The sequence below is a fragment of the Ochlerotatus camptorhynchus genome, unplaced genomic scaffold (assembly GCF_037179485.1).
Source record: "Ochlerotatus camptorhynchus isolate MF236.1 unplaced genomic scaffold, CSIRO-AGI_Acam_v1.1 ptg000550l, whole genome shotgun sequence".
Classification (NCBI taxonomy): domain Eukaryota; kingdom Metazoa; phylum Arthropoda; class Insecta; order Diptera; family Culicidae; genus Ochlerotatus; species Ochlerotatus camptorhynchus.
In genome coordinates, this window is record NW_027041033.1 from 3,893,149 (window position 1) to 3,919,006 (window position 25,858).

Below are 25,858 nucleotides of genomic sequence, written 5' to 3' on the forward strand. Positions count from 1 at the left end.
TGCAGGAACTCAGCGATGAGGTAATTTGCCTCATGTTTTCCCAGGCTTTTCCAGGATTTTCCAGGGAAAAATTCCTGAATTTGAGAAAAGTAAAGATTGGATTCACTCAGTCTATTGGTACTACTCCGAGACTGAATAAAATTTTCGTCAATTTCCTCATTTTCCGGCAGATTTTTTAGGTTTTCCACAGGAAACCATGAGACAAATTTTACTCATCGCTGAGTTCCTACACTTTTGGCGAATATGAGTGAACTAAACTCAAATTTGAGTCGTTCTCATTCGCCGTGTACAATTCTAGATCGACAATTGAAAAGGCCTTATCAGCTCTGAACTTGCAACGAATAGTTCCATTGACTTTGAGTCAAGAATCCGAAATATCTTGACCAAAGCTTATTTAATCCTTTGAGGCTATTTCTTGCAGACATTTTGAGTTCCTCTAATTTTTGCACGCTCCCCTTAAAAGTTCTGCCTATAATCGCCTAGATTTTAACTGGGAATTTCACCTCTACAGATCATGCTGGAGTTGTCTACATTTATCTTCGGGCTTACATTCTGAATCTTATGAGTACTCCTCAAGTTTTCACACTGAAATCTTCTGGTTCTGAACATTTCATTCAGGACTCGCCTGAACTCCACCAAGAATCTTAAACATCCGCAAACTGGGAGTTGTTCACTTAGGCGACCTCTGCATTGTCACTGGAATCAACACTGTCACCCAGAACTTCCTAAAGTACTACAATTCTAGATCGACAATTGAAAATGCCTTATCAGCTCTGGACTTGCAACGAATAGTTCCATTGACTTTGAGTCGAGAATCCGAAATATCTTGACCAAAGCCTATTTAATCCTTTGAGGCTATTTCTTGCAGACATTTTGAGTTCCTCTAATCTTTGCACGCTTCCCTTGAAAGTTCTGTCTGTAATCGCCTAGATTTTACCTGGGAATTATACCTCTACAGATCATGCTGGAGTTGTCTACATTTATCTTCGGGCTTACATTCTGAATCTAATGAGTACTCCTCAAGTTTTTCCACTGAAATCTTCTGGTCCTGTAATTTCATTCAGGACTCGCCTGAACTCCACCCAGAATCTTAATTATCTGCCAACTGGGAGTTGTTGACTTAGGCAACCTCTGCACACTATCACTATCAGGTAGGGGAAAGCTTCCCCTATTTGATAGTGTTGTTGGTATGCGTCGACGAGCTTCGATTCACGAGAAAAGCGCACAAGATTTTTTTTTTTATTTTACAAAAGCTGATGAGACCTTTTCGATAATTGATCTTGAATTAATTCAGTAGCTCCGATAACAATGCTAGATTTATTCTCAGAGCTTTCTAGATTATCCTAGGTAATATTATCAGTGTTGGTTAAAGTCTTTCGTTTGGAGCTTCTCAGTTTTTGATCAGAATTCCACTGAATCCCTTTAGGACAGACGACATTCCAAGGAAAATTGGTAAACATTTGAATCGCAGTATGGAGTTCGCTGGACATACAAATCAAATGGAGAATCACCTCACCCGAGGTGACAATTGTCACTTCCCTAGTGACAGCGAGTCACCTTACCCCACACGCCGCGCAGAATAGGCCTGAAAGAGTACTTGGAAAACTTCAATTTTCTCAACAAGCAGCTTTTTTAGTTTTCCTTGGGAGTCGTCTAGATCTGACATATTGACAGTTGCCAAGACATTGCAAAAAATGCATGTTGCATGTTGAATTTCTGTTGGAAAACAGTTTCAGCGAACAGCTAAAAAGGATGCCCAGAAGCCGTAGGTACGATTTTTTTTTCAGAAGGCTCTTACCATACACCTAAAATCCTGAAACTTGAATCCAGGCGATCCAAAAATATGTACCGAAAGGCGGTGTCCAAGGGAACATAGAAGCAGACCACCTCGCTGCCTCTGGTCGGCGCATGGCCAGATTAAACCCGAAAGATCCCAGGTCCTGATTTGAAAAAGGAAGCCTGGGCCTACGACTGGATGGCAGCTAGATCACCTCCGAATGATCACAGGAAATACTACCAGGTGGGATGACCCACCACTACACCGGGAGCAGGTCGTGGCATCCCGTCCGGCCATACAAATATCTCCTATAACTACAAGAGAGATGGGCCTTTTCGAAGGGTATGTGACCCCTGGCTCACGCCACAAACCGTGGAACACTTCATAGCCTCTGCCCAAAATACGAACGAGCTAGAAACTGCTACAATATACCCGGGAGTATCCGCGACGCCCTTACGAACGAGCCAACAAGTATAGTACTTTGAGAGTCTTCCTTCTGGAGCCTCTAGAGATGAACCAGCCTAAGGCTGAAAATCTTTTTAATAAAGAAAAACAAATGCTGAAGGTTTACCGTTAGGAAAAGTTAGTAAATTTCAAGATCATCGAGCTTATGGTTCCAGAGATTCAGTCGATTGAATAGTACGTTTGGGTCTAAAAAAGATTCAAATACCATCGCCAGATTTAGCTGAATAGCAGTTTATGCTTCCCTAAATTATCTTATTCAGTTAAAATGAGGCTTATTCAGCTTTAATCAGCTTGAATGTGATGAACCTAAGCTTAAAAAAATCTTTCGCTTGTGGCTGAAAATCTCCTTAATAAGACAACCAACGAACCAACCTTCAACTTTCCTGGTAGAATATCAAAAATCCGGTAGATACCAGCAGTCCTTATTTACTGTGGAGGCTCTTCCAAACGAGCCAGTTTTGCCTCGACAGTTCACCGCCAAAGAAGAACGGAGACGATGATACATAAGGTTGAGATCGGGAACCTATGGAAGGTTTACCCTGTGCGTTGCTGAAGAAGTTCCGCTAATGAAGCTACGCTGATACTGCCCCTAACAGTAACACTAATTTCAAATTTCGCCCCGTTTTCCTTATTTCTATACCAATCCAATCATCTATGGTGTAGGTATTTGGCTCGAAGTCTCCCTGGAAGAAAGTGAAGCGATGCTTTTAGTAACGCGAAGAGCTACAGCCTATGAGAGGAGCGGATTCAAAACAAACTGAAATGGCAACCTATGACTAGATGATTTCTAGCAACACTGCCAATTCAATCATTGCGTCATTCACATATTGCATTGCTCAAGCCCTTTAACAGTATGCCGTCAAATTTCGGATGATTGCCTTATGGTTGAATTTGACATCAACTGATAAGCATCCATATGACTGCCCTCCAAATAAAGGTTTTTTTTTAAAATCGCCTCAACTTCACTTTGTAAACAAACCTTCTAAGGTCATTTTCTCGCGAACCGAAACCTTCGTTCGCAAACCTAAACCACAATCGGGTAGAGGAGAATTTCCCCTACCTGTTCATTATGTTGGTTTGCCTTTGCGGACTTCGGTTCGCGAGAAAATGGCCTCACAAGGTTTGTTTACAAAATGGAGTTAAGGCCATTTCAATTGTTGGTCTTGATTTATTTGAAAATTGACTGTAAAACATACAGCGCCAAAGGGCAACAATTTAAGGATAGGATGACTTGCAAATGCTTTATACTAGATTTCTAGATTTATAATTCGATTGTTAAAATTTCCATATTGAATAGCCATGAACAGCCACAAATCACTTATTGGTAGAGGAAACTTCCTGCACCACGAAATAGACAATATTCGGTGTCCACGCTTTTCCAATGTTCGTACTACCTCTGATAGCGATGGCTATACTTGTCTGCTCAGATCAGCAAATGACGTTCGATTGAATTATTTACATCATCGTTTAGGATGATTTACGTTATGGGACTGAACCAATACCATATGCATTTCAATTTGGGATAACAATCATTCTACAGCTGAGGTCCGTTCACTTCTCGTTTCAATGTTCATCCTGTATTGGAGAGGACCATCATCTGATTACATGACAAACGTCATCCGGTTGCAGCTATCATTTGAAGAAGCGATTTTAATGGCCTGAGGTTTCATTAGAACAAAGGATGCTGTTTTGGTACAGTGTAGCCGCTGCTCGATTGACTCTGCCTTTGACAGTTCGTTTGGCTCAAAACTAGCCAGTCCGTTCCTCTCTTATTCTAGTCCCTCTCTACTACAGCCTAGAATTAAATATAGATCTTTGTCAGCCATGAATGTTTGAATAAAATTAGTTGTCGCTCTAACGGATTGGTCTTTTTCACTTCGCTCCATTCCTCCTCCAAGTTAAAGTTCCCATGGTATAAGAGCTAGTAAGGAGCAACATGGCACAAAGAGCTAATGAAAAGGTAACCGATCTCAGCTAATAGGCGGCCGAATGGCCGTACTTTTTAGTCTTCGTCACTTATTCAAATGGAGTTCTTTTGGAAACTATCTACATTTTCGACTGAACCGTCTTCAGGAATTTGCGTGGTTTAGTACTTTCTTCATTTATCAACTTAACTTCTTCTACTAATCAATACAAATGTCCTCGGATGTCTTCTGAATCTGCCTCAAATGCTTTGCAAAATTTCCTTTGAAATCAAGTGGGATTTACCTACTCGAATCAGAGTTTCAGATTCTCATCAAAGCGTTCAAATCTTCTAAACCCCGCCAGCAACCCAAACAACCGCCAACTGATCCAAATTCTTTTAAGTTTGATTTTCCGTTTCCAGTAACATCAACCCCTATTTGACGGAACCTTATCACCTAGAGTAATTTGCAAACCGAGCTTTTCGCGCAATCACAATTCGGTTCAATATGATACTTTAACATCTGAGCTCTCAAGAAGAGTTACTTATTCTTTTCATCTAACTCTTCCTTCATCCGCGCATACAAACGCTCAAAGCGTTCAAACGGTTTATTTGTTTTTTATGCTGATCTTGAAAGATAAAACTTACACGCTACCTATAAATTTAGTATTTAATTAGAGTCAGTTACTATTCTAGCGTTCACAGAATGATGATGCATTTTTGCTATCCGATTATAGTAGAGTTTTTCACACAACCAACAGAAAACTTAAATTCGTCAAATCTGTCTCGTAGAAAATAAATTAAAATGATCTGAACGTGCACATGAACATGCAACGTTTAAAAAAAAAATCGTATAAAATCAATGATAAAACGTAAAATCAATGGTGCCTGCTACTATTGAGTGTTTCCTAAACCTAAAAGCTAACCTCTAGTAAACGGTACAAACACAATCCAGTAACGACGAAACACTCTACTGTGTTGTTACGCCTCCTGCATGTTGCCCTTTGCGTCCGTCCCACTACTATTCGATTAGGTACCAAATGACGAAATATCTGCTTAAAATTACTACTTCCTCCATCGGCAGCTGCTTCCCCCGTATCTCTTAAAGAGCAATAATTCGACTTTACCTTTGTTCTCTCGCCCGCTCCGGCTGTTTTCAAAACAACCTCGCACTGGACGATGACGACGAACCGCCACCGTTCTGATGCTTACCGGAGTGCTTCCCCTGCTGTCATTTACCGCCGGACGTCGGTCCTGAACCGTTGCTAGCGTTGGCACCGGAACCGACACCGCCGCTGCTGCTGCTGCTGCCGCCATTGTTCGCCGGGGTCACCGTCACCACTGCCGCCAGCTCCTCCGGTTTCGGCGTCATCAATGTGAACTGATCCTGCTCGATCGGTTTCTTCAACCAGTCGCCCAGATCCTCCTTGCTGAAGGCGTTAAACAGTTCCTTCTTCGCCTGCTGGTACTCCGGGACGCAGGTCTTCGACTCGCCGTAGCTCGGTTTGACCTCGTGGAAGCGCGCGTGCGGAAGCCTCTCAATGACGGCCGCGTACCGTCGGTAGAACGACTGCTTCGACAGTCGGGACATCTTGTTGGTGTTGGTGTTGTTGTTGATCAGCTTGCCGGTGAAGGAATTGACGATCTCAACCTCCGGGCACCCGAGCAGCCAGTTGATGCTGAAGTTCGGGGGCTTGGTTTGGTTGCGTGATTCCGCCGACGTCATCAGTGCCAGCTTGGGCTTGTTCAATCGATACGGCGGCGGCAGGCCCTGGATCGAGCTCTCGATGCGACCGCAGATGGCACTGAAAAGAGAAGGATGAATGTGGTTGGAACAAGGACAACTGTGCCACAAAATTTGCACCACCTAATACTCAAAAAATCATGCATGAGAAAGTCAAATATCAAATATCAACTCAGAAGAGATGGTTGGTACACTCACTCACACACACACACACACAGTGTTGGTGCCGTTTTTGTTTCAAAATGCTGATTTTGCTCACACAACTGTGTGTGCGACCAATATCCAATATCTTTTCCCGCAAAAAACGACACCGGGAAAATCCGACCAAACTTGTCACACATCTCCCACGCGATTGTGACAAGTTTGGTCCAACTTCTGATTTCTCCTTTTCCGTCTTCTTCTTCTTCTTACCGGTACATGTGCGCCGGATGCAGCAAGCTGCCCAGCACGATCGAGTGCAGATAGATCGGCTCGATCACGGACGCGAGCAGCGATCCCTGCAAGCCGAGTACGTTCCAACGTGATATTTTGTCCGAGCAGGACATCGTCAGCAGACGCTGCCCCTGCAGGACACCATCCCACGTCTGAATGCCCTCGCTGCTCTTGACCGGTATCGTCCCTTCGCCCGATTCCACCTTGGTGCGCAGCTGGCCGCGAGCTTTCCTGTTTTTCGTCGGCGAGGGGAGTGGCAAGGAGTGGGTAGACAGGGATGATAGGAATGAAAGGTGAATCGCAATTTTAGTGATGATGCTTGAGGGGTACAGCCGGTTAAGAAATACGAGTTATCCTACCGATTCGGGTGCTTGTCCACGTCCATGTTGTCGTTCTCGTGCGGACTGAACACTCGGGCGTCTCCGCAGGGTGCCGTGTTGATGTACAGATGGAAGTGTATGCCGTCCTTCAGTTTGTACAGACCGGAGCCATCGGTCGGAGCGCCGAAGATGCTACTTTCCGGCTGCTGTTCCGGCTCTTCGGTACCGTTTCCGTTGCATAGGGCCGGGGCGCTGATCTTGTTGGCGGTCTGTCGCCGACAGTGCAGATCCAGTTGAGTGTAGAAGAAGTCCAACAGACCTCGGCGGGCAATGATTTCCGCGTGCGAATCGTTGATGACCGATCCGGTGACGCTCATGTGCTCGCCGCTGACGCATTTCGTTCCGGTGGCCAGCGAGATAACCTAAAAGGTAAATGGGATGTTTGTTATCAGGGATGCCGGGTGGTTTGAGCAAAAGTCTTCAACGAGATCGAAAAAAATGACTTCACATGTCTTTGCCGCTACAGTTCAACTTGGACATTTCAACTTTAATTCTTTTTTTAAATTGATAATCATAGTCATAGGTGTATCCATTAAATTCTAAGATTTAAAAAAAAATCATTTTAGTTCTGGCGAGAATTCTAAGGTAGTTGTAAGGAGAACGTCAAGCGACATCTAAGGAATGGTTCAAAGGGAATTCTGATGACTTCTTGATTCAAGGTAAATGCTCAAGAAATTTCCAAGGGAGTTCTGGGAACAATTCCTATATAGTTCTGAGGAGAGCTTCAATTGAATTCTAAGGAGAACTCCAAGGTGGTCCTGAGAAGAATTCCAAGCAAATCTTGAAGAAATCTAAAAGATTATTTCAGTACAATGGATAACAAATGCTGTGGATCGTTTCAAGAGAATTCCGAGGAAATTTTCAATGGAAGTCTGAGAGCACTTCAAGGGAATCCTAAGGAGAAATTCGACGGGAGTTCAAAGCATGATTCCACGGTAAATTTAGGAGAAAACTGGGGGGGGGGGATGTCACAGAACCCGGCCCTTTGGTTCAATGAGGGTTAGGGCGCGTTCTTCCATGTTGGTCGAGGTAGATTTCATGTGTGAGTAAGTAGCACACCCCAAGAAGAACTGCAGCTTGGGAAGACCAAAATGATGGAGGTCAGGAAGAGGATCAATGAACTCCATGACTTTGTCAAGGATAAGAGCAACGTCTAGAATGGAAATGGTGACGGGCATCAAATCCGCCATTATTTCTAGAGCCGAGACTGCCGAAAGGGCACTGATCGAGGCCTAGGAGAAAGCAACGCTCGGAGAAAAGAAAAAAGGGAAACGCCAGGAGAGGAAGAGGAGTTGAAAAAACTCAAGAATGACAAGGTTGTTGCGGATGGCGTACTGTCGAGAAGCCGAAGGAGAAGTGGAACAAACGGAGGGAAAAAGAAATGAAGAAGAAAGGAAAACCCAGGCTCTAATCGTCTAAGCAAAGGACAAAACGAAGTACGCAGCACTTCTGCGGAAGGTTCGAGAAGATCCGCAGTTGAAGGAACTAGGAGAGAACGTGGTGAAAACCAGGTGCACCCAGAAAGGTAAGATCCTCTTTGAGCTCGTCGAAGTCTCTAGGCGAAGGGGCGAGCGTAAGAGCTCTATCCCAGGAGACAGTGCAGGGATCTGGACGAGATCACTACACAGGAGGAGCTGATAAGTGCGTTGAAGGTGCACTGTGATCTGGGAGATGTCCCGATGTCAATCCGGGTGAGTAAAGCATACGGCGGCATGCAAACGGCGGTGGTACGGCTTTCGACAATTGCAGCGAACAAGCTGTTGGATACGGGCAAGGTTAAGGTTGAGTGTTCAGTGTACACGCTGAAAGCCACTCCTCGGGTAACCAAGCAGCTGGAGCGATGCTTCAAGTGCACGGCTTATGGTCACCAGGCGAGGAAATGCAATGGAGTTGACAGATCAGATCTGTGCAGGAAATGCGGAGAGAAGGGTCACATTGCAAGAGGCTGCACGCTTCGTGCTTCAACCGAAGTGCATGCTCTACCAAAAAGGAGGACGGAAACAATCAAGGTGATGGCAGGCCAACAATAATGGAGGTAGCCCAAATAAACCTCAATCATTGTGACACTTCACAGCAACTGTTGTGCCAGTCGACAACAGAAACAAAGTGCGACGTTGCAATCATTGCAGAACCATATCGAGTCCCTCCCGATAACGGTAACTGGTTGGCGGATAGAGCTGCGATGGCTGCAATACAAGTTATGGGCAGATACCCAATTCAAGAAGTGGTTGCGAGCTCATACGAAAGTTTCGTGATCGCCAAAATCAACGGAATCTTCATATGTAGTTGCTACGCACCCCTCATATATACCATACCAATCAGGCTAAGCCCTTGTCCCCTGCTGTCCGAAGAAGTCGTCTTCTACTTGGACGATGGATGGTTCTCCCAGCAGCTGGTGCAATTCGTGGTTCATTCGCCTCATCCACGTTCCGTCATCTATCTGCACTCCACCGTAGATGGTACGCCATGTGGTCCTCCACGAGCATAGTAAAGGTCTCGTGGCCGTAGAGGACCTCCGGTCTAATCAGCGTCTTACAGATAGTCAACTTTCGGACCAATCACTGCTTTTTCGCATTATTCCGGTTACACTGTACGGGCCTAGAGGGACGGTTAAAACGTACGCCTTTCTGGACGATGGGTCGTCCCTCACCCTCATTGAAGACGAGCTGGCCAACAATCTCGGTGTAGGTGGAAAAACTACGCCCCTGTACCTGACGTGGACGGGTAATGTCTCCAGGATGGAAGCGGACTCTAGAAAGCTGGATTTGGTGGTATCAAGTGTTGTTGATGGAAAGCGGCTAAAATTGGAAGATGTTCGCACCGTGAAAAAGGTTGCTCTGCCGGAGCAGACCCTGCGGGTTAACGAAATCGTTAACAAGTTTACACATCGGCTTGGCTGGTGCGTGTACGGAGGAAGTAGTGAACGCGACCGGAATGTACACGAACTGGTGAAAGATTATATCACACTGAAAGAGGTTAGAGCAAAACCAGGGACGGAATCGATGTCGGCGGACGACCGACGAGCTCAGTAAATCCAGGAGCAAACCACCGTACGCGTTGGTGATAGGTACGAGACCGGATTGCTGTGGAGATATGACGATATTGAATTTCCTGATAGCTACGGAATGGCCTTGCGAAGGCTGGAGTGCTTGGAGCGTCGAATGGAGAAGAACCCTACGTTGAAGGAGAACCTGCACCGTCAAATTGAAGAGTATCAACAGAAAGGATATGCGCATCGTGCCAGCGAGGAGGAATTACGAGCAGCGGATATATGGCGGGTCTGGTACCTGCCACTAGGAGCGGTGGTGAACCCGAAGAAACCAGGAGAAGGTGCGTCTCATCTGGGAAGCTGCAGCCACGGTCAACGGAATCTCGCTCAACTCGTTACTACTAAAAGGGCCGGATCAACTGACGTCTCTACCGTCTTATCACGTTTCCGACAATATTCGGTGGCCGTCTCCGCTGATATTAAGGAGATGTTTCACCAGTTAAAGATTCGTGGACTAGATCGTCATTCCCTGCGATTTCTGTTTCGGACTGATCCTTCGAGTCCACCAACCATATTTATGATGGACGTTGCTACATTTGGGGCAACATGTTCGCCAGCATCGGCGCAGTTCGTCAAGAACAAAAATGCTGCAGAGTTCATCGAAGGTATCATTTCCAACCACTACGTGGATGACTACCTGGATAGCTTTGGCACGGAAGAGGAAGCAACGGAGATAGCCGAACAGGTGAGTGCAATCCACAGCAAAGGTGGTTTCCTGCTGTGCAACTGGCAATCCAACAGCGCATTCGTGAAGCAACAGCTAGGAGAAACAATGGAGACCGGCAACCGGCACCTCTTTCTGGAGAAGAGTACAGAATATGGGCGAGTATTAGGCATGGTCTGCCTAACGCGCTGAGCTACTGCGTGCACCTCAAGGACGACGTCCGCGAATCACGGCCCACGAAAAGGCAAGTTCTGCGGTGTCTCACGAGTGTCTTTGATCCATTTGGATTATTGAGCTTCCTCCTGGTTCAAGAAAAAATCCTGCTGCAGGACATATGGCGCGCCTGAATCCAGTGGGACCAAGAAATCAACGAGGAGCACTGGGAACGTTGGCGAAGCTAACCTATCCTACTGCAGCAGATTTCAAGCGTGCGAATTCCTCACTGCTATTTTCCGAACGCTACGCCTCAGACCTACCATGTTCGTGGAGGCGAGCGAAGCTGCGTTCTTTGGTAACAGCGAAAACGAAGGTAGCGCCACTGAAGCACCTGTCGATCCCTGTCGATACAACGGTCATGGCGTGGCTAAGAGCGGATCCCCGCAAGTACAAACAGTACGTGGCCTGTCGAATTGGTGAAATCCTGGAACATACCGACACGAACGAATGGCGGTGGGTACTGTCAAAGCAGAACCCCGCGGATTATGCATCTAAGTGGGGAAGCGGTCCATCTCTGGACGTGGAAGGTGCCTGCTTCAAGGGACCACCATTCCTGCACAGATCTGAAGAAAAGTGGCCGAAGCAGAACATGCCTCAACAGACCGTCGAGGAGGAGTTACGCGTCTGCATCATCAATGTAGAAGAAGCTACGCCGTCGTCAGTAATCGACTGCGAACGCTTCTCTAAGTGGGAGCGTTTATTGCGAGCTACGGCCTACGTACACAGATATGTGGGCAACCTGAAACGGACGGTTTACGGCGAAACGAGGCAAAGCGGATACCTTACTCAAGAAGAACTACGGCGGGCAGAAGTGACATTGGTTAGTATGGGCAACAGGCACACTACAGAGCTTAACTGGTGGTGCTAACGCACGGACGCGAACGCAGCGCACTGTACCAACTAACGCCATTTGTCGACGAAACCGGCCGTCTACGCGTGGACGGACGGATAGGAGCTGCCAAACACTGAGGCGAAGTTCCCAGCTATCCTGCCCATGCAGCATCGGATGACAGTTCTCGTCGTGAACGCCTATCATCGGAAGTTCCAACACGCCTATTCGAAGACTGTGGTAAACGAAATACGGCAGCGGTATTATGTGCCTCGACTCAGGATACTGGTTCGAAAAAATTGTGAATGGATGCATGGCATGTAAGATACGTCTAGCATTCCTCGTATGGCCTCACTTCCTCCAGCTCGTCTAGCTTCTTTCGCTAGACCCTTCACATACGTCGGACTGGACTTCTTTGGACCATTGTTGGTGAAAGTTGGACGAAGCAACGCCAAACGATGGGTAGCGATCTTCACCTGCCTTACAATCCGAGCAGTGCATTGTGAAGTGGTCTACAACTTATCTACCGATGCCTGCATAAAAAGCATCCGTCGTTTCGTGAGCCGCCGGGGTGCCCAGGCCGAGATTTACACCGATAACGGCACTAACTTCCATGGCACAGGGCGGGTGTTGATGAAGCAGCTGCAACAGGGGCTTGCTGCAACGGTGACCGGTACGACGACCAAATGGTTATTAATTCCTCCTTCGTCTCCCCCACATGGGTGGAGCTTGGGAACGGATGGTGCGTTCCGTAAAGCAAGCGATGCTGGGCGCATACAACAACGATCGCAAGCTAGACGACGAATCCCTCAACACCTTGGTCATCGAAGCGGAGTCTATCGTCAACAGCCGTCCAATCACCTATTTGCCTCTGGACGCGGAAGAAAGCGAGGCACTGACCCCAAACCACTTCCTGCTGGGAAGCTCAAGCGGAGTGCGACAACCGGAAGTAGAGCCAACGGATAGCTCGGGAGCTGTGAAGAGTTCCTGGAACATGATCCACCACCAACTGGACTGCTTCTGGAGACGCTGGACTCGAGAGATGCTGCCGACGTTGACTAAAAGGACGAAGTGGTTCGGCGAAAAGAGGCCTGTTGCTGCCGGTGACCTAGTGCTGATCGTGGAGGACAGCAAACGGAACACTTGGATCAGGGGACGCGTGATGGAGGTCGTACCCGGGGGTGATGGTTGGATACGTCAAGCCGTCGTAAGAACTGCGCGGGGGCTATTGCGTAGGCCGGTGGCTAAGCTAGCTATCCTGGATGTTGGTGGAAAACTGGGACTGGTGGCCAGTGTTACGGGGGGGAGGATGTTGCCGCCGGGTGCACTGCCTCAGATTGGCATTCCGCGGTATCAGTGACGAGTGACAACGAGCAAGAGAGAGGAGAAAACAATCTCGGACTGTAGTCAACATCAACATACGGAGAGAAGGCGAGGACAACGAGAAACAGAAGGAATTGTGAAAGTTGAATTACACGCTAACTTGAAAGTACCCATTAATGGTTGAAAAAGACCCATTTTGAAGAAAAGTGGCTTAACTCATTAAATGAGTAAATTTTTTACCCATTAATGAGTATCTGTTACCCATTAATGAGTAATTGTTAATCATTAATGGGTAACAGATACTCATTAATGGGTAAAATTGTTTAATCATTAATGAGTTAAGCCACTTTTCTTCAAAATGGGTCTTTTTTTACTCATTAATGAGTACTTTCAAGTTAGCGTGTATACCTATTCACTATATTTTCTTATCCTATTGAATTTGTTGCTAGTGAATTTGTTCCTATCTAATCCCAAAAATGTATTTACAGTGCATAAAAGGCGGTGAAAAATAAGAATTCGCGAGCAGAGCATTTTACTCGTAGAAGCAAAGTATGAGTACTTCATTTAAGTTTGAAAACCTAACCTATATCTAAAACCTAATAAAATGCAATTGCAGTTTAAAGCTGCACTACACCATAAAAGGTTGTTTGTGCTGCTGAGAACCCGGTGACTAAAACGCCCTTTTCGCTTTCGCTCGCCGCAACACTGGCTTTGTACGACTTGTAGCCTTCCGTGGCAAGGATGTTCCACAACGTTTGAAAGTTGGCATTGTACCTTCTGGCCACATCTCGGATCGAAATACCGAGGTTGGCTTTAACGGACCTCAACACCTTGCTGCGCAGCTGACGATCCCTGGTTCCAGTTTTTTCGTAGATCCGCTGATTCCTTTCCACACTCAAGGACCACCCACATTAGATCCGTTCACGTTGCGTTGACGTAAATTTAACAGTTAGACAATACATTTAGCTGTCACTTTGCCCTCAACGCATCCGATCCGGATCTAATGTGCGTGGGAATTCAGGGTTTCCTTGTCGGTTTTGAGCACTCGACAAACTGTTGTATTCGGCATCTTCAGCACTTTAGCCAGCTTGGAACCGGACCACTCCGGATTTTCCAGGTGTTTGTGCACAATATTTTGTCTTCTATCGAGTTCCATTTGACGTTATTTCTGAACGCAATCGTCTACTTTGATCAAACTTGCACCAGAAGTGAAAACAAACCACTGTCAAAGATTTTCGATTCTCAACACTAGAGGCGTGCTAGCGGCGCGCGAGGGGCATACCAATTTTTTGTTAGTCATCCTTTATTACATATAAAAATTATGTTAACCTTAAGGTGGCCACCTTGCCCCATCTACCCCAACGCGATTCCCCTTTCGACATGAGTGAAGTGCGTCGTTTTCGATGCGATATTTCAAAATATATGTTCCCGCTTACTTCACTCACCTTAGCAGTCTTGGCATCGTACCCCTGGGTCATGACGATTCCGGCCAGCACCTTCCGTCGCGAGTAGACGTCGTTGCCCTTCATCACTTCGTTGAACTTTTCGATGACCAGTCTGGAAAACAAAAAGACAATTTACAAGTGCCGGCTCACCTCAAATCGACAATCCCACGCAACACCTACTTTCCAACCGCGTCGGCAAACGTCTGCGGCAGTTCCACGTTCTTCTGATCGTAGCACCCCCCGGTGGCATCTCCGTTGATGCCGACCCCGCCGGGTCCTGAGATGCCCATGCCGCCCATACCGACGGACGAGTTCATCACACCAAACTTGGCCTGCTGCAGCGGGCTGAACGAGATGTTGCACATGGACGCGAGGGCCGCCTTGGCCGCAGCATTCTTTGCCATCTTCTTCGACGGGCCGGTACCCTCGAACCGTTGGTTATCGACCGTCACGACCACGGTGAACTTGGAGTGCTGCAGTCCATCGGTCGAGACGCATTCGAAGTGTGCATCGGTGAACAGCTCGTGCAGCAACATGACCGGTCCCTTCTCCGGCTGGGGCTTCGGCGGTTGGCCGGGTGTCACATTCCGCGACGCGCTGACCGCCGACGTTTTGAGCTCTGGAGCACAGCAAAGGCAGACGGGCGGCGGCGGGGACGGAATATAGAAAACAGAGAAAACACGGGAAGGTGGTTTTCGAAATTTGTTTAGATACATTTGCGCAATCAGTGTGGTAGGTTTTATAGCGAGATTCCGGGGAATTAGGTACAGTAGTCAGTGGCGACGAGTGGTTTCGTGATTTTAGTTAGAGAGAGAGAGAGAGAAAGAGCGGAAATGGGGTGGAAAAATATAAACAAATGTTAGAAAACTATTGTTTTGATTTTGCACAAACACATACGAATTAGGAAAACGGAACACAAAACCAAAACAATGGATGGTAGTAAATCAACCAAACGGTGAAAAATGGTGAAAAGAAGTGTTTTAGTCTGGAGAGGTCAAATTGAGACACGTTTCGAAACCTCCTGCAGTAGAACAGGTTGAAAGATGTCAGATCCGTGGAATACGTTACGGTTCCCATTGAATGCCGGCTCAAATTCTCGTTGACAAAGAAGAACAGAAATATTGACATTAATGATTTCGAACTTTAAAGGGGCGGAATTCCACATAAAAATAACATCGACAAACATCGAAACATGCTTCGCATGGAACGGTGAGATCGAATTCTCCAAGTTCTATCAAAGTGTGACCATATGCCGCTTAGCATTCGAACTCCCATGGGAAATCACCGAACGAGTTATGCTAAGCAACATGATAGCTAAATAGTAGGCGGAATTCCTGTTGCTGGGAACCCTTCTCTTGCGCTGCTCACACAATCCCTAAGGGATCGGAAGCTTTGTGGAAGGAAATAAGCTCTGATTCGAAGCGTGTGAAACATGGACGGAGATTCGCATCAACAGAGGCAGCTGTGCTAGTTTGCATATGTACAACAGGACGAGATTATTGATCTAGCCGCTATAGGCACTAGGAGAACGAGATTCGACGAGTTGCTCGTTCGTTCATCTAATCGTACACATCTACACACATGTTATTATTGTATTTACAACAGTTGCTAAAAACAAGCGCTTTGAGTTAGTAATGCTACCGGAAGTGGGGGGGTTGTGGGGGCAAGAAAACGTTCTATATACTTTTTCCCATTTTGGCTCCTTCTGTCGGGATTATTGGCGCGCCATCTATAGTTGAAGATTCCAAACGGAAATATTTGTTTTTATAAATTTTACGAAATTTGAAAACTAGCTGCATTAAAAAAGCCACACGCAGCGCAGTGAGTTTTTGCCTTTCGGGTTTGATTTCTCTAGCAGGTTAGTTTAAATTTATTTGAAAAAATCAATGAAAATTTTGTTGCTAGTTCTTCGTCGGACGGTTAACGAAACAAAAAACAAACCAAAACAAAAACCAGTAGCAATTTTTACCTGTGCACCAACTTAAAAAAAAAATATGATTATCTAGCAATATTTATATTCAAATCGATTGAGAGCTGGTGCGCAGGTAGATTGAGGTTGAGGCGCCACTGTTAAAACCTAAAGTAGAAAAAAAGAAGAGCAAAATTTTCCGTTTTTCTGTTTGAAGCAAAATATTATTGAAAAAGTAAAATCCATAACGAAATGATTTGAAACTTAGTTTTAAGACGAATATGTGTGTAATGAAGATGTGTTGTGTGAGGTAGCTTCAGATCGACAAAAACACAGGCCCGTTCAAAACATAGAGAGGAGTTTGAAATGTAAAAAAAAGGGTCAAACATTAAAATAGAGTTTTTAAATATGATCAATGCCACTGAAATATTGGATTTTTCCTGTCACCTTCTGGTTTTGAGATTTATAAGAAGAGCAATTCTCGCTGAAACCGGTCAAAGGTTTGCACGAGTTTCTCAAAAACCAACTCCTTTAGAAGTTCTAGTTGCGAAATTAGAAAGAGAGATCGGCAAATTTATGGACCCCTCGGTAACTAGGGGCTCTAACAGTTTTCAAAGGTGCTCTATTTTGTGGTATTTTTGATTCGTTAAAATAATTATATCTTCAAAGATTAAAAAAAGGGGAAAGTAAGGGGTTTTCATTTGGCTTGTTCAGAAATTTTGGCGTCCATATTGAATTTGAACACCATTTTGAATTTATTCTTTAAATGCTAAAAAAAACTACAACCCCACATAATTGGTCTACGTAGTTTATGAACAACCCACTAGTGAAAACCTTAAAAAATATGCGCTTTTAATCGTTTATAAATCGATCTTTCAAATGCAACCAACAGCATTCAAATCCATTTGCTCCTTTTTAAGATATCTACATTTGAAAATAGCATATTTTTCATCAAAAATTATTTATAAATCAAACAAAAAATTCCGCCATAAAAAGTTCTATGGACCGAATCGCCCATATTGGGCCTAACAAGTGGAAAACATCCAATAAATCCATGATTTCGGCGCTAACAAGTCAATTATGCATTGGGCACGATACTTTAGTAAGTAGTAACTACCGAACGAAGTCAATAAGAACGGCGTGATATGAATGTAGGCACCCATAATTTATTTAATAATTATTAATAATTTTGATCTCCATCCGATAGGGCGAAGTGAATTCAATTGCGTTTCAATGCGTTAGGCCGAGTTTAGAATATGTAGACCGAGTTTGGGATTACTGAAGCAGTGTGAGATTTTTAACAATATCTCAACAAGTTGCTACTCTTTATCAAATGTTACAGTACGTACGGAAATGTCAATGAAGTTATCCAGTACCATACCATCCATCATGCATCATAAATCAACTATTTCATACTTCACGGCGTAAATCGAGCGTGCTAAATAAACATTCATATCAAAACTTTCAATGTTGATTCCGTATAGAGCGCTGAGTCGGTTAACACGGTCCCGGTCTCTCACACAACATTCATTTTTACTTGTGATTTTTTCCACCCATCACAGTGGTTTTTCTTTCGCATCACAGCACTATGGTCGAAAACGGAAAATTTCACGACAAAAATCGATATCTCGAAAAATATGCACTCTAGGGGTTTGATGACTTATGAAGAGTTTGTCTACAAGATAAGATCTTCCTTTTGGTGTAGGTAGTGACTAGGGTGGTCCTCTTTTTTCAAAATAAAAGATCGTAACTTTTTATTTATATGTATTAGAGGAATACATGTTCCTACAAAGTCAAAGATAATTTAGTTTGAAGCAACTTTGCTGAAAACATCAAAATTCTTTCTCATCAACACATACAGGGCTATTCTGCGCGGCTTGTGAGGTGAAGTGACAGTGAAGTGATGGTGAAGTGACAATTGTCACCTCGGGTGAGGTGACTCTCCATTTGATTTGCACGGAGAGTCACCTCACCCGAGGTGACAATTGTCACTTCACAAGTGAGAGCGTGTCACCTCACCTCACACGCCACGCAGAATAGGCCTGATAATTCTATGTACGTTTTTCTAAATTCAGATAGGGTGGTTCTAAAAAAAACTGTTTTTTGTTCTAACTTTTTTCTTTCTGTTTTATTCTGAGAGCCATCTTCAGAGAACTTCAGGATCATGAGAGGACGCATCTTTTGAGAAGAAGTGGGGATTGATAGATGTTGTTTTTCGAAAGTTATTCCAGTTTTTGTGTAACAAAAGTCGAGTTTTCCAGGACACTTTCCTCCAAAAGGAGCAAATATGAGCAAAACTTCTACGCATACTCTAAAATAAAATTGGTTAAAAAAAGACCAAAAACAACCCTACAGGGCAATTTAATTTTACCTCATTCAATTATAAGGCCGGTAAGCGATTAACCGCGGCCCATATTATGCATACACTACCCGTCATAAGTGATGACTCGCGTGGAAAAGTATTGCAACACTCGTTTGAATGTTGCATCACCCCCAAAAAAGTTTAGCATCACCCAAGAAAAGTTTATATTTTCTCTAAAATTTGAACAAATTCACTGTATCACTTAAATTATTGTGGTAAACATTCAGAAAGCTCTTAATTAGACTATGAAAGTGTTGCAGAAAGTTATGGCTCCCGGTAGAGAAGTAAGATATCACTATGGATAGTACTGAATCATTTCGAGCTAGAAATGATTTCAAATTTATTGATCTAGTAGATTTTCAGGTCTGGTTCACATCAAATTCAAGTGATTTCAAACTTTTCAGCTTTGATTCACATCAAATTCAAGTGATTCCAAACTTTTCAGGTCTGATTCACATCCAATTCAAGTGATTTCACACTTTTCAGCTCTGATTCACATCAAATTCAGGTGATTTCAAACTTTTCAGGTCTGATTCACATCCAATTCAAGTGATTTCAAACTTTTCAGCTCTGATTCACATCAAATTCAAGTGATTCCAAACTTTTCAGGTCTGATTCACATCAAATTCATGTAATTCTTAACTTTTCAGGTCTGATTCACATCCAATTCAAGTGATTTCAAATTTTTCAGGTCTGATTCACATCAAACTCAAGTGATTTCAAACTTTTCAGCTCTGATTCACATCAAATTCAAATGATTTCAAACTTTTCAGGTCTGACTAACATCAAATTCAAGTGATTTCAAACTTTTCAGGTCTGATTCACATCCAATTCAAGTGATTTCAAACTTTTCAGGTCTGATTCACATCAAATTCAGGTGATTTCAAACTTTTCAGGTCTGTTTCACATCAAATTCAGGTGATTTCAAACTTTTCAGGTCTGATTCACATCCAATTCAAGTGATTTCAAACTTTTCAGCTCTGATTCACATCAAATTTAAGTGATTTCAAACTTTTCAGGATCGATTCACATTCAATTCATGTGATTTCAAACTTTTCAGGTCTGATTCACATCAAATTCATGTAATGCTTAACTTTTCAGGTCTGATTCACATCAAATTCATGTGATTCTAAACTTTTCAGGTCTGATTCTCCGTGGAGCGATATTATTCTTATGGCGGGTAAAATATATTTAATGATTAACTATTTTTCATAGTGATTTCAAACTTATCTACTATGGATCAATAAATTTGAAACGATTTCTAGCTCGAAATGATTCAGTACTATCCATAGTGATATCTAACTTCTCTACCGTGAGCCATCACTTTCTGCAAAATTTTCCTAGTCTAATTAAGAGCTTTCTGAATGTTTACCACAATAATTTAACAGAAAAAAAATTTTTAGTGAAAATATAAACTTTTCTTGGGTGATGCTAAACTTTTTCAGGTGACGCTATATTCAAATGAGTGTTGCAATACTTTTCCACGCGAGTCGTCACTTATGACGGGTAGTGTACATTCACATGATGATGTTTAAATATATAATTGTTTCAGATTTTTATGTTGATGTGAATGTTTATTTTTTATGTGATCCTATATTCGGACAGTATATAGTGTTATAGCAGGAGCATCGATTGACACTGATAGCTAGACTTTGTTTACCTTTGTTACTTTCGACGTAATGAAAATTTGCTCTTGATTTGCTCTTGTTATTTTTGTGGGAATTTTCCAAAGCTTTGATAAACTGTCGCCCTTGTTGGCTGCTGCCACTGAAATTGCGATACGTCCGGTCCCAGCTGTCCCTATTGCAGGGCATTGGAAAACATGGACAGCGCTCATTGGAATTGTGGTGAGGATAGGGTTTCCTTGAGTTGTTGTTTCTTGTTTTCATCGCCTTCGATGTTCCACCGAAAAAAAATTTCATATAGTTTCCATTGCGAACGCACATGATATTTTTCCAATAATAAAATTAATTATTTTATCTGAAATTCACATAACATTCATATGATCACATGAATTCTATTTGATAAATCACATAAGGGCATAGGGCAATTCCCAATTATGAGATCACATGAAAGTTATGTGAAGTTCTAATGGATGTTTCAAGTATTTTTCTGCCGGTAATCGCAAGTCAGTCCCATCTGCATTTTAATCAATTTTGTGTTGGCATCATTATTCAGTTTATCTTTCTATGTTTTTTGAGATGTGCTATTGAAAAAGGTGGTTTGTTCAAGAAAAATGAAAAACAATACCAAGTCAAATTGTCCCACACCGAAAAGTAACCGCAAGTCAGTCCCATTAGAAAAAAAAATATGCTAGAAATGTTAGACAACACATCGCATCATGAGATTTGTCTCAAGACGAATCCCAAGTAACCAAAAGTTCCGCATTCAACGATTAAAATCACTTCCAAGTTCCGTAAAGTTCAAATAAAGTTCCGACAGAACTTTCAAGTTCCATAAAGTTCGTATAAAGTTCCGACAGAACTTTCAAGTTCCATAAAGTTCAAATAAAGTTCCGACAGAACTTTCAAGCCACATGAAGCAATCCGCACAAATCTTTATTAGTAAGAAAATTTAATGTACGTAATTATGAAATGATCAGTGGCCCGAATAAATCATAATTCTTATATTTATGCAGTGCATCAACATTCTATCCAAACATAAAAAAAATAAAAAGTAATTTCCTGGATTCAAACCCGTGTTTTCGGCATGCGATCTACGAACGCTAACCACTGTGCCACAAATGTGTTGGAATACCATGCGGACAAACACCAATTTAAAATTCATCAAGGTGTTGTGCTTCGTATTCAAGTCAGTCAGCTGGACTGAAAACTCCAACAGTAGGCGGGACAACAGCTCACTTTATTATATCTCAGATGACGCAGCGGTTCGTGCTGGAACTCTTACGCAGAAGGACTGGGTTTTAATTCTTCAAACAGCTCCAATTTTCTACTACTAATGCTGATAAATCAATACAAATTAATACCTGCCTTAAGAAATAAATTTCATAAAAGTGCGAACTAAATATAGAATTGGTGTAGAGGACAAAAACCTTTTTAATATTTTCTAAAAGTTCCGTTCAAGTTCCGCCAGAAGCTGCTTAGAATGCTCTTCAATTATGATACCGGAACTTTCAAGTTCTTATAGCGACTTAAAAATGAGGCTGCTTAGAATTCTATAGACCAACACCAACCAAGCTGCTTAAGCCACAAATAGCCTTTTATCAGAACTTTTGGTTACTTGGGATTTTGTCCACTTCCCCTAGGGTATCTGAAACATGTCCTGATGTGGCCAATATAGTTCTTACGATACTCAGTTTGACTGCCAATGGATGGCTTTGAATTCTCATGTGATTTGATGTATCGCTTGATGGATTTTGATTTAAAAAGGATTTACCACTTCCCCGGGATACCCGGAACATGTCCGGATTTGGCCAACATGGTGCCAACATGACTCTTATCGATCTTATTTTTGAATTCTCATGTGAATTATGTGAATAACGAATTGATTTATCGCATGGTGGGTTTGGCACGTTTATGAAAAGCTCTGGTCTGATGAAGACCCATACTCACCGGAATACGTTCCGGCCATTGCTCTGGAACCAGCAAAACAAACCCAGAAACATTCAATAACGTTCTATGGGACCATGGTATCTTTCTACTGTTCAATACTGTACTAAACTAATGCAGCATCGTCATGGAATTGTGACTGACTTGCGGTTATTTTTCTAATTGACGTTAAATGTAATCGCAAGTCAGTCCCACTCAGATTCGGGCCATAAAATAAAAATTTCACGATATTGTTTCAATATTTTATGGTTAACATAGATGCATTCTATCACATTTTACGGTTATTTTTAAATTTATCCCTCAAAAATAAGTGTCAAATCAGAAAACTTGTAAAATCTTTGAACGCCGTTTTCTCATTTCCAGTTTTTTACAGATGGGACTGACTTGCGATTAATGCAGCTGTTGAACTTCAAATTAATCAATCTTATAAATATTTGAAAAAGCTGTGGAGTTTCTTTTTTATCGTTAAGGTCATGAAAACGAAGGATAAATATCGTCCTGATAACATCTTCTTCTTCTTCGCATTTCAAGCTAATTGCATATCGCATATTAGCTTATTGCGTGCTCTCAACTTAGTGTTCTAGATGCACTTCCACAGTTATTAATTGAGAGCTTTCGATGCCTGTACCATTTTTGCATTGGTATAATTGTGTGGCAAGTCCAATCATACTTCTATGCCCAGGGAAGTCGAGAAATTTTCCAACCCGAAAAATTCCTAGACCAGACCGGGAATACGATTTTTTATTTTGAAAAAAGAGGACCACCCTAGTCAATACCTACGCCAAAAGGAATCTTATCTTGAAGACAAACTCTTCTTAAGACATCAAAACCCTAGGGTACATATTTTTCGAGATATCGATTTTTGTCGTGAAATTTTGCGTTTTCGACCATAGTGCACAGTACAGTGTCCAGGTGATAAGCGTGCGTGTCTCGGAAGCACCAAAATTCGGCGAGCCCGTTTATTTCGAGTGTCCATCTCTACCGATCCCGGTGAAAGATCACAATGATCACGACGTCTCCATTGTATCGCCGTTATCGACGTCTCCATTGTATCGCCCCCTGAAGCTGCAAGCAAGCAGCAGCAATGCCGTTATTGACTCAACCGGCATAAGTATAATAGGATATATTTTTCCAGAGACGATGTTATATAAGAGACGCGCGGAGATAATAAAAGTAAATCTGGTTGCACGGCCAACTAATTTCTTTTTCAAATTTGTGTTTACTTCAAGTGACTTTTAATTTAAGCGACTGTCGTCTGCTTCAGCATCCCGGTAAACTGAATACTTTTTTAACCGTATCGGTAGTATCGCTATTCAATGGAAGTATTTGAAGACTCAATTTATGACAACTCTGAGTGAAACCAAATTGTGGTATATTTTACAGAGCGTTTCACAAAATTATTCAATCTGCGATTGTAGCTTCCTATCATGTATGAGAAAAATCTCTCTTTTGAAGTCTTTCACAAATTTTTCTATCTTGAAAAATTACACCGGAAACGTCTTGATCTTTCTTACAGAGCCTGTGTAGATGTATTTCGTTGTGCTGGAGCAAATATTTCGTGAGAACATAACGAGAATACATCTGGTGAATAACAATAATATTCCCTGTCCAATTTCACTTTTCATACGCAAATATAATTATTTAAATCGCAACAGTTAACCAGCGTCTGGCTGAAAATCTCTTTAATCAAGACAACCAACCTCAAAAATCAAATACAACCAATCTCAATACTTCCCATGCTTTTCTTCATTTATTTACATTGCTCGATTGGAACCGCGTTTGACGGTTCGATTGGAACTTCTGGCTTCAGTCTTCGCGCGTCTCTTATTTAACATCGTCTCTGGTTTTTTCGATTGCCTTGCTATTGTATAAAGATTTTTGACGTTTAATCGACGCACACTACTGTACCATTTAAATCGAATGAGTGCGAGCAAGAGAGAAACAGATTAGTGGGAAAACAAACCGTCCATTCATCCAAGTGTGCTAGATAGAGAAATACTATTAAACGTCAAAAAGGTCTACAGCAAAGTTAGCCTTGTGGCAGTGTGCTCTCCCTAATAGGGTGGGGCATTTTTGCATCTAGTAAAAAGTTAATTTTGTTTTTTTTTATATATTTTTTTTATAATTATTTTGTTTTGTTTTGTACGGTTGCTCGCACACCGGGCAACCAAATATTAACAACTAGTAGTTAAGTAAATTAATTGGTGAAGGTTATTTTTAAGTTTTTTAGGCGGTTGTGCACCGCTTTTGCGCAAAACTTATGGCGTCTTCGGATGCCTACGTTGCGCGAACCAGATACTACCAACCGTCTTCGAAAGGACCATGGGTTGTCTTTTGAGAGATTTGCTGCGTATGAATCCGGGAATCTTGGTACACAAGGAAAGATTCAACAAACTGCGTGTAGAAGCACCGACTGTGGCAAATAAAATTGCTGAACACGAGCCTTTTAGTGTTGAGTATAACATCTACATCCCTTCTCGAGATGTGGAGATAGAAGGCGTGCTCTCCGACGTGAGTCTGACTGCGAGGACTTAAAACGTGCCTCGGGAAGTTTTAAAAACTCGACATTCGCTACCGCGTTTGTGAAGATACTGGATGTCAGGCAGCTGCATTCAGCATCTTTGCTAGACGGTAAAAAAGTTTATCGGCATTCAGACTCGTTTTGGGTGACATTCGCAGGTTCAGTGCTCCCAAACTATGTTTAAATTGATGGTGTTTTTTCTGGTGCGGTTGTTTGTACAGAGGGTATACAATTGTACCAACTGCAAAAGGCTGAAACACTCGGCCAGTCATTGCAGCAACAAAACTCGTTGTGGCAAATGTGGTGACAACCACAAAGAGGATTCTTGCCACAAAGAATCAGTAAAATGCGCATACTGTGGCGAGAATCCTCACCCCTTGCAGGAGTGCCCGATGTACAAACAGCACTCCGATCAAGTGCAGCGTTCAATCTCTGGACGCTCCAAGCAGTCATATGCACAAATGGTAAAGGCTGCATCAGCCGTCCAGGATGCAAACCAATTTTCGATTTTGTCAGCTTTCTGGAATTTTAAATAATTTCTTGTACAATTTGTTGTCAAAAAAGCAAATGAACTTTTCCCTTGGACAACTGACAACTTCCAGAATTCGTTACATGGGCCTGCCCCAAGGCTCATGTCTCAGCCCTCTTCTTTATAACTTTAATGTCAAAGATATCGGCAACTGTTTGGCAGAACAATGCACGCTAAGACAACTTGCAGATGACGGTGTGGACCTCATAACGCTTTATAAAACAACTATTCTCTCTGTTCTAGAGTACGGCTCTTTCTGCTTTCTCTCGGTTTGAAAAAGTCACGTAATAAACGACGGAAGTTCTATGAACATCTCGGAAGTTCTATTAACATCTCGAATGTTCCATGCACTCCTCGGAAGTTGAATGAACATCTCGGAAGTTCTATGAACTGTTCAGAAGCACTATGTACTGCTCGGAAGTTCTATCAAATTCTCAGAAGATCCTTCGACTTATGAGAAGTTCTATTAACTGCTCGGAAGTCATATGATCATCTCGGAAGTTCCATGCACATCACGGAAGTTCTATGAGTGTTTTGGAAGTTCTATGAACACCTCGCAAGTTCTATCAACATCTTGGAGATTCTATGAACATCTCTGAAGTTCTATGAGAGTTTTGGAAGTTCTATAAACTTCTCGGAGATCTATAGACTTCTCGGAAATTCTATGAAAAGTCTCTGAAGTTCTATGAGAATCTCTGAAGTTCTATGAACACCTCGGAAGTTCTATCAACATCTCGGAAG

The 25,858-nt window shown here is 42.8% G+C and overlaps 1 protein-coding gene across 5 annotated transcripts in view; it reads right to left on the reverse strand.

Moving 5' to 3' along the window:
• The window catches only part of Adar (Adenosine deaminase acting on RNA), a 164,025-nt gene that overhangs the window by 834 nt on the left and 137,333 nt on the right, over positions 1 to 25,858 (reverse strand). For 3 of the 5 annotated variants that reach the window (XM_065236399.1, XM_065236401.1, XM_065236400.1), the window contains 5 exons: positions 14,408 to 14,846; positions 14,228 to 14,339; positions 6,681 to 7,063; positions 6,301 to 6,552; positions 341 to 5,950 (listed from right to left, as the gene is read on the reverse strand). In XM_065236399.1, coding sequence (XP_065092471.1) covers positions 5,377 to 5,950; positions 6,301 to 6,552; positions 6,681 to 7,063; positions 14,228 to 14,339; positions 14,408 to 14,846 — 1,760 coding nt within the window. In that variant the 3' untranslated portion in view covers positions 341 to 5,376. Of the gene's footprint in view, positions 1 to 340; positions 5,951 to 6,300; positions 6,553 to 6,680; positions 7,064 to 14,227; positions 14,340 to 14,407; positions 14,847 to 25,858 lie in introns of those variants that run through there. The other 2 variants (XR_010518722.1, XR_010518721.1) reach the window with 2 other exon arrangements.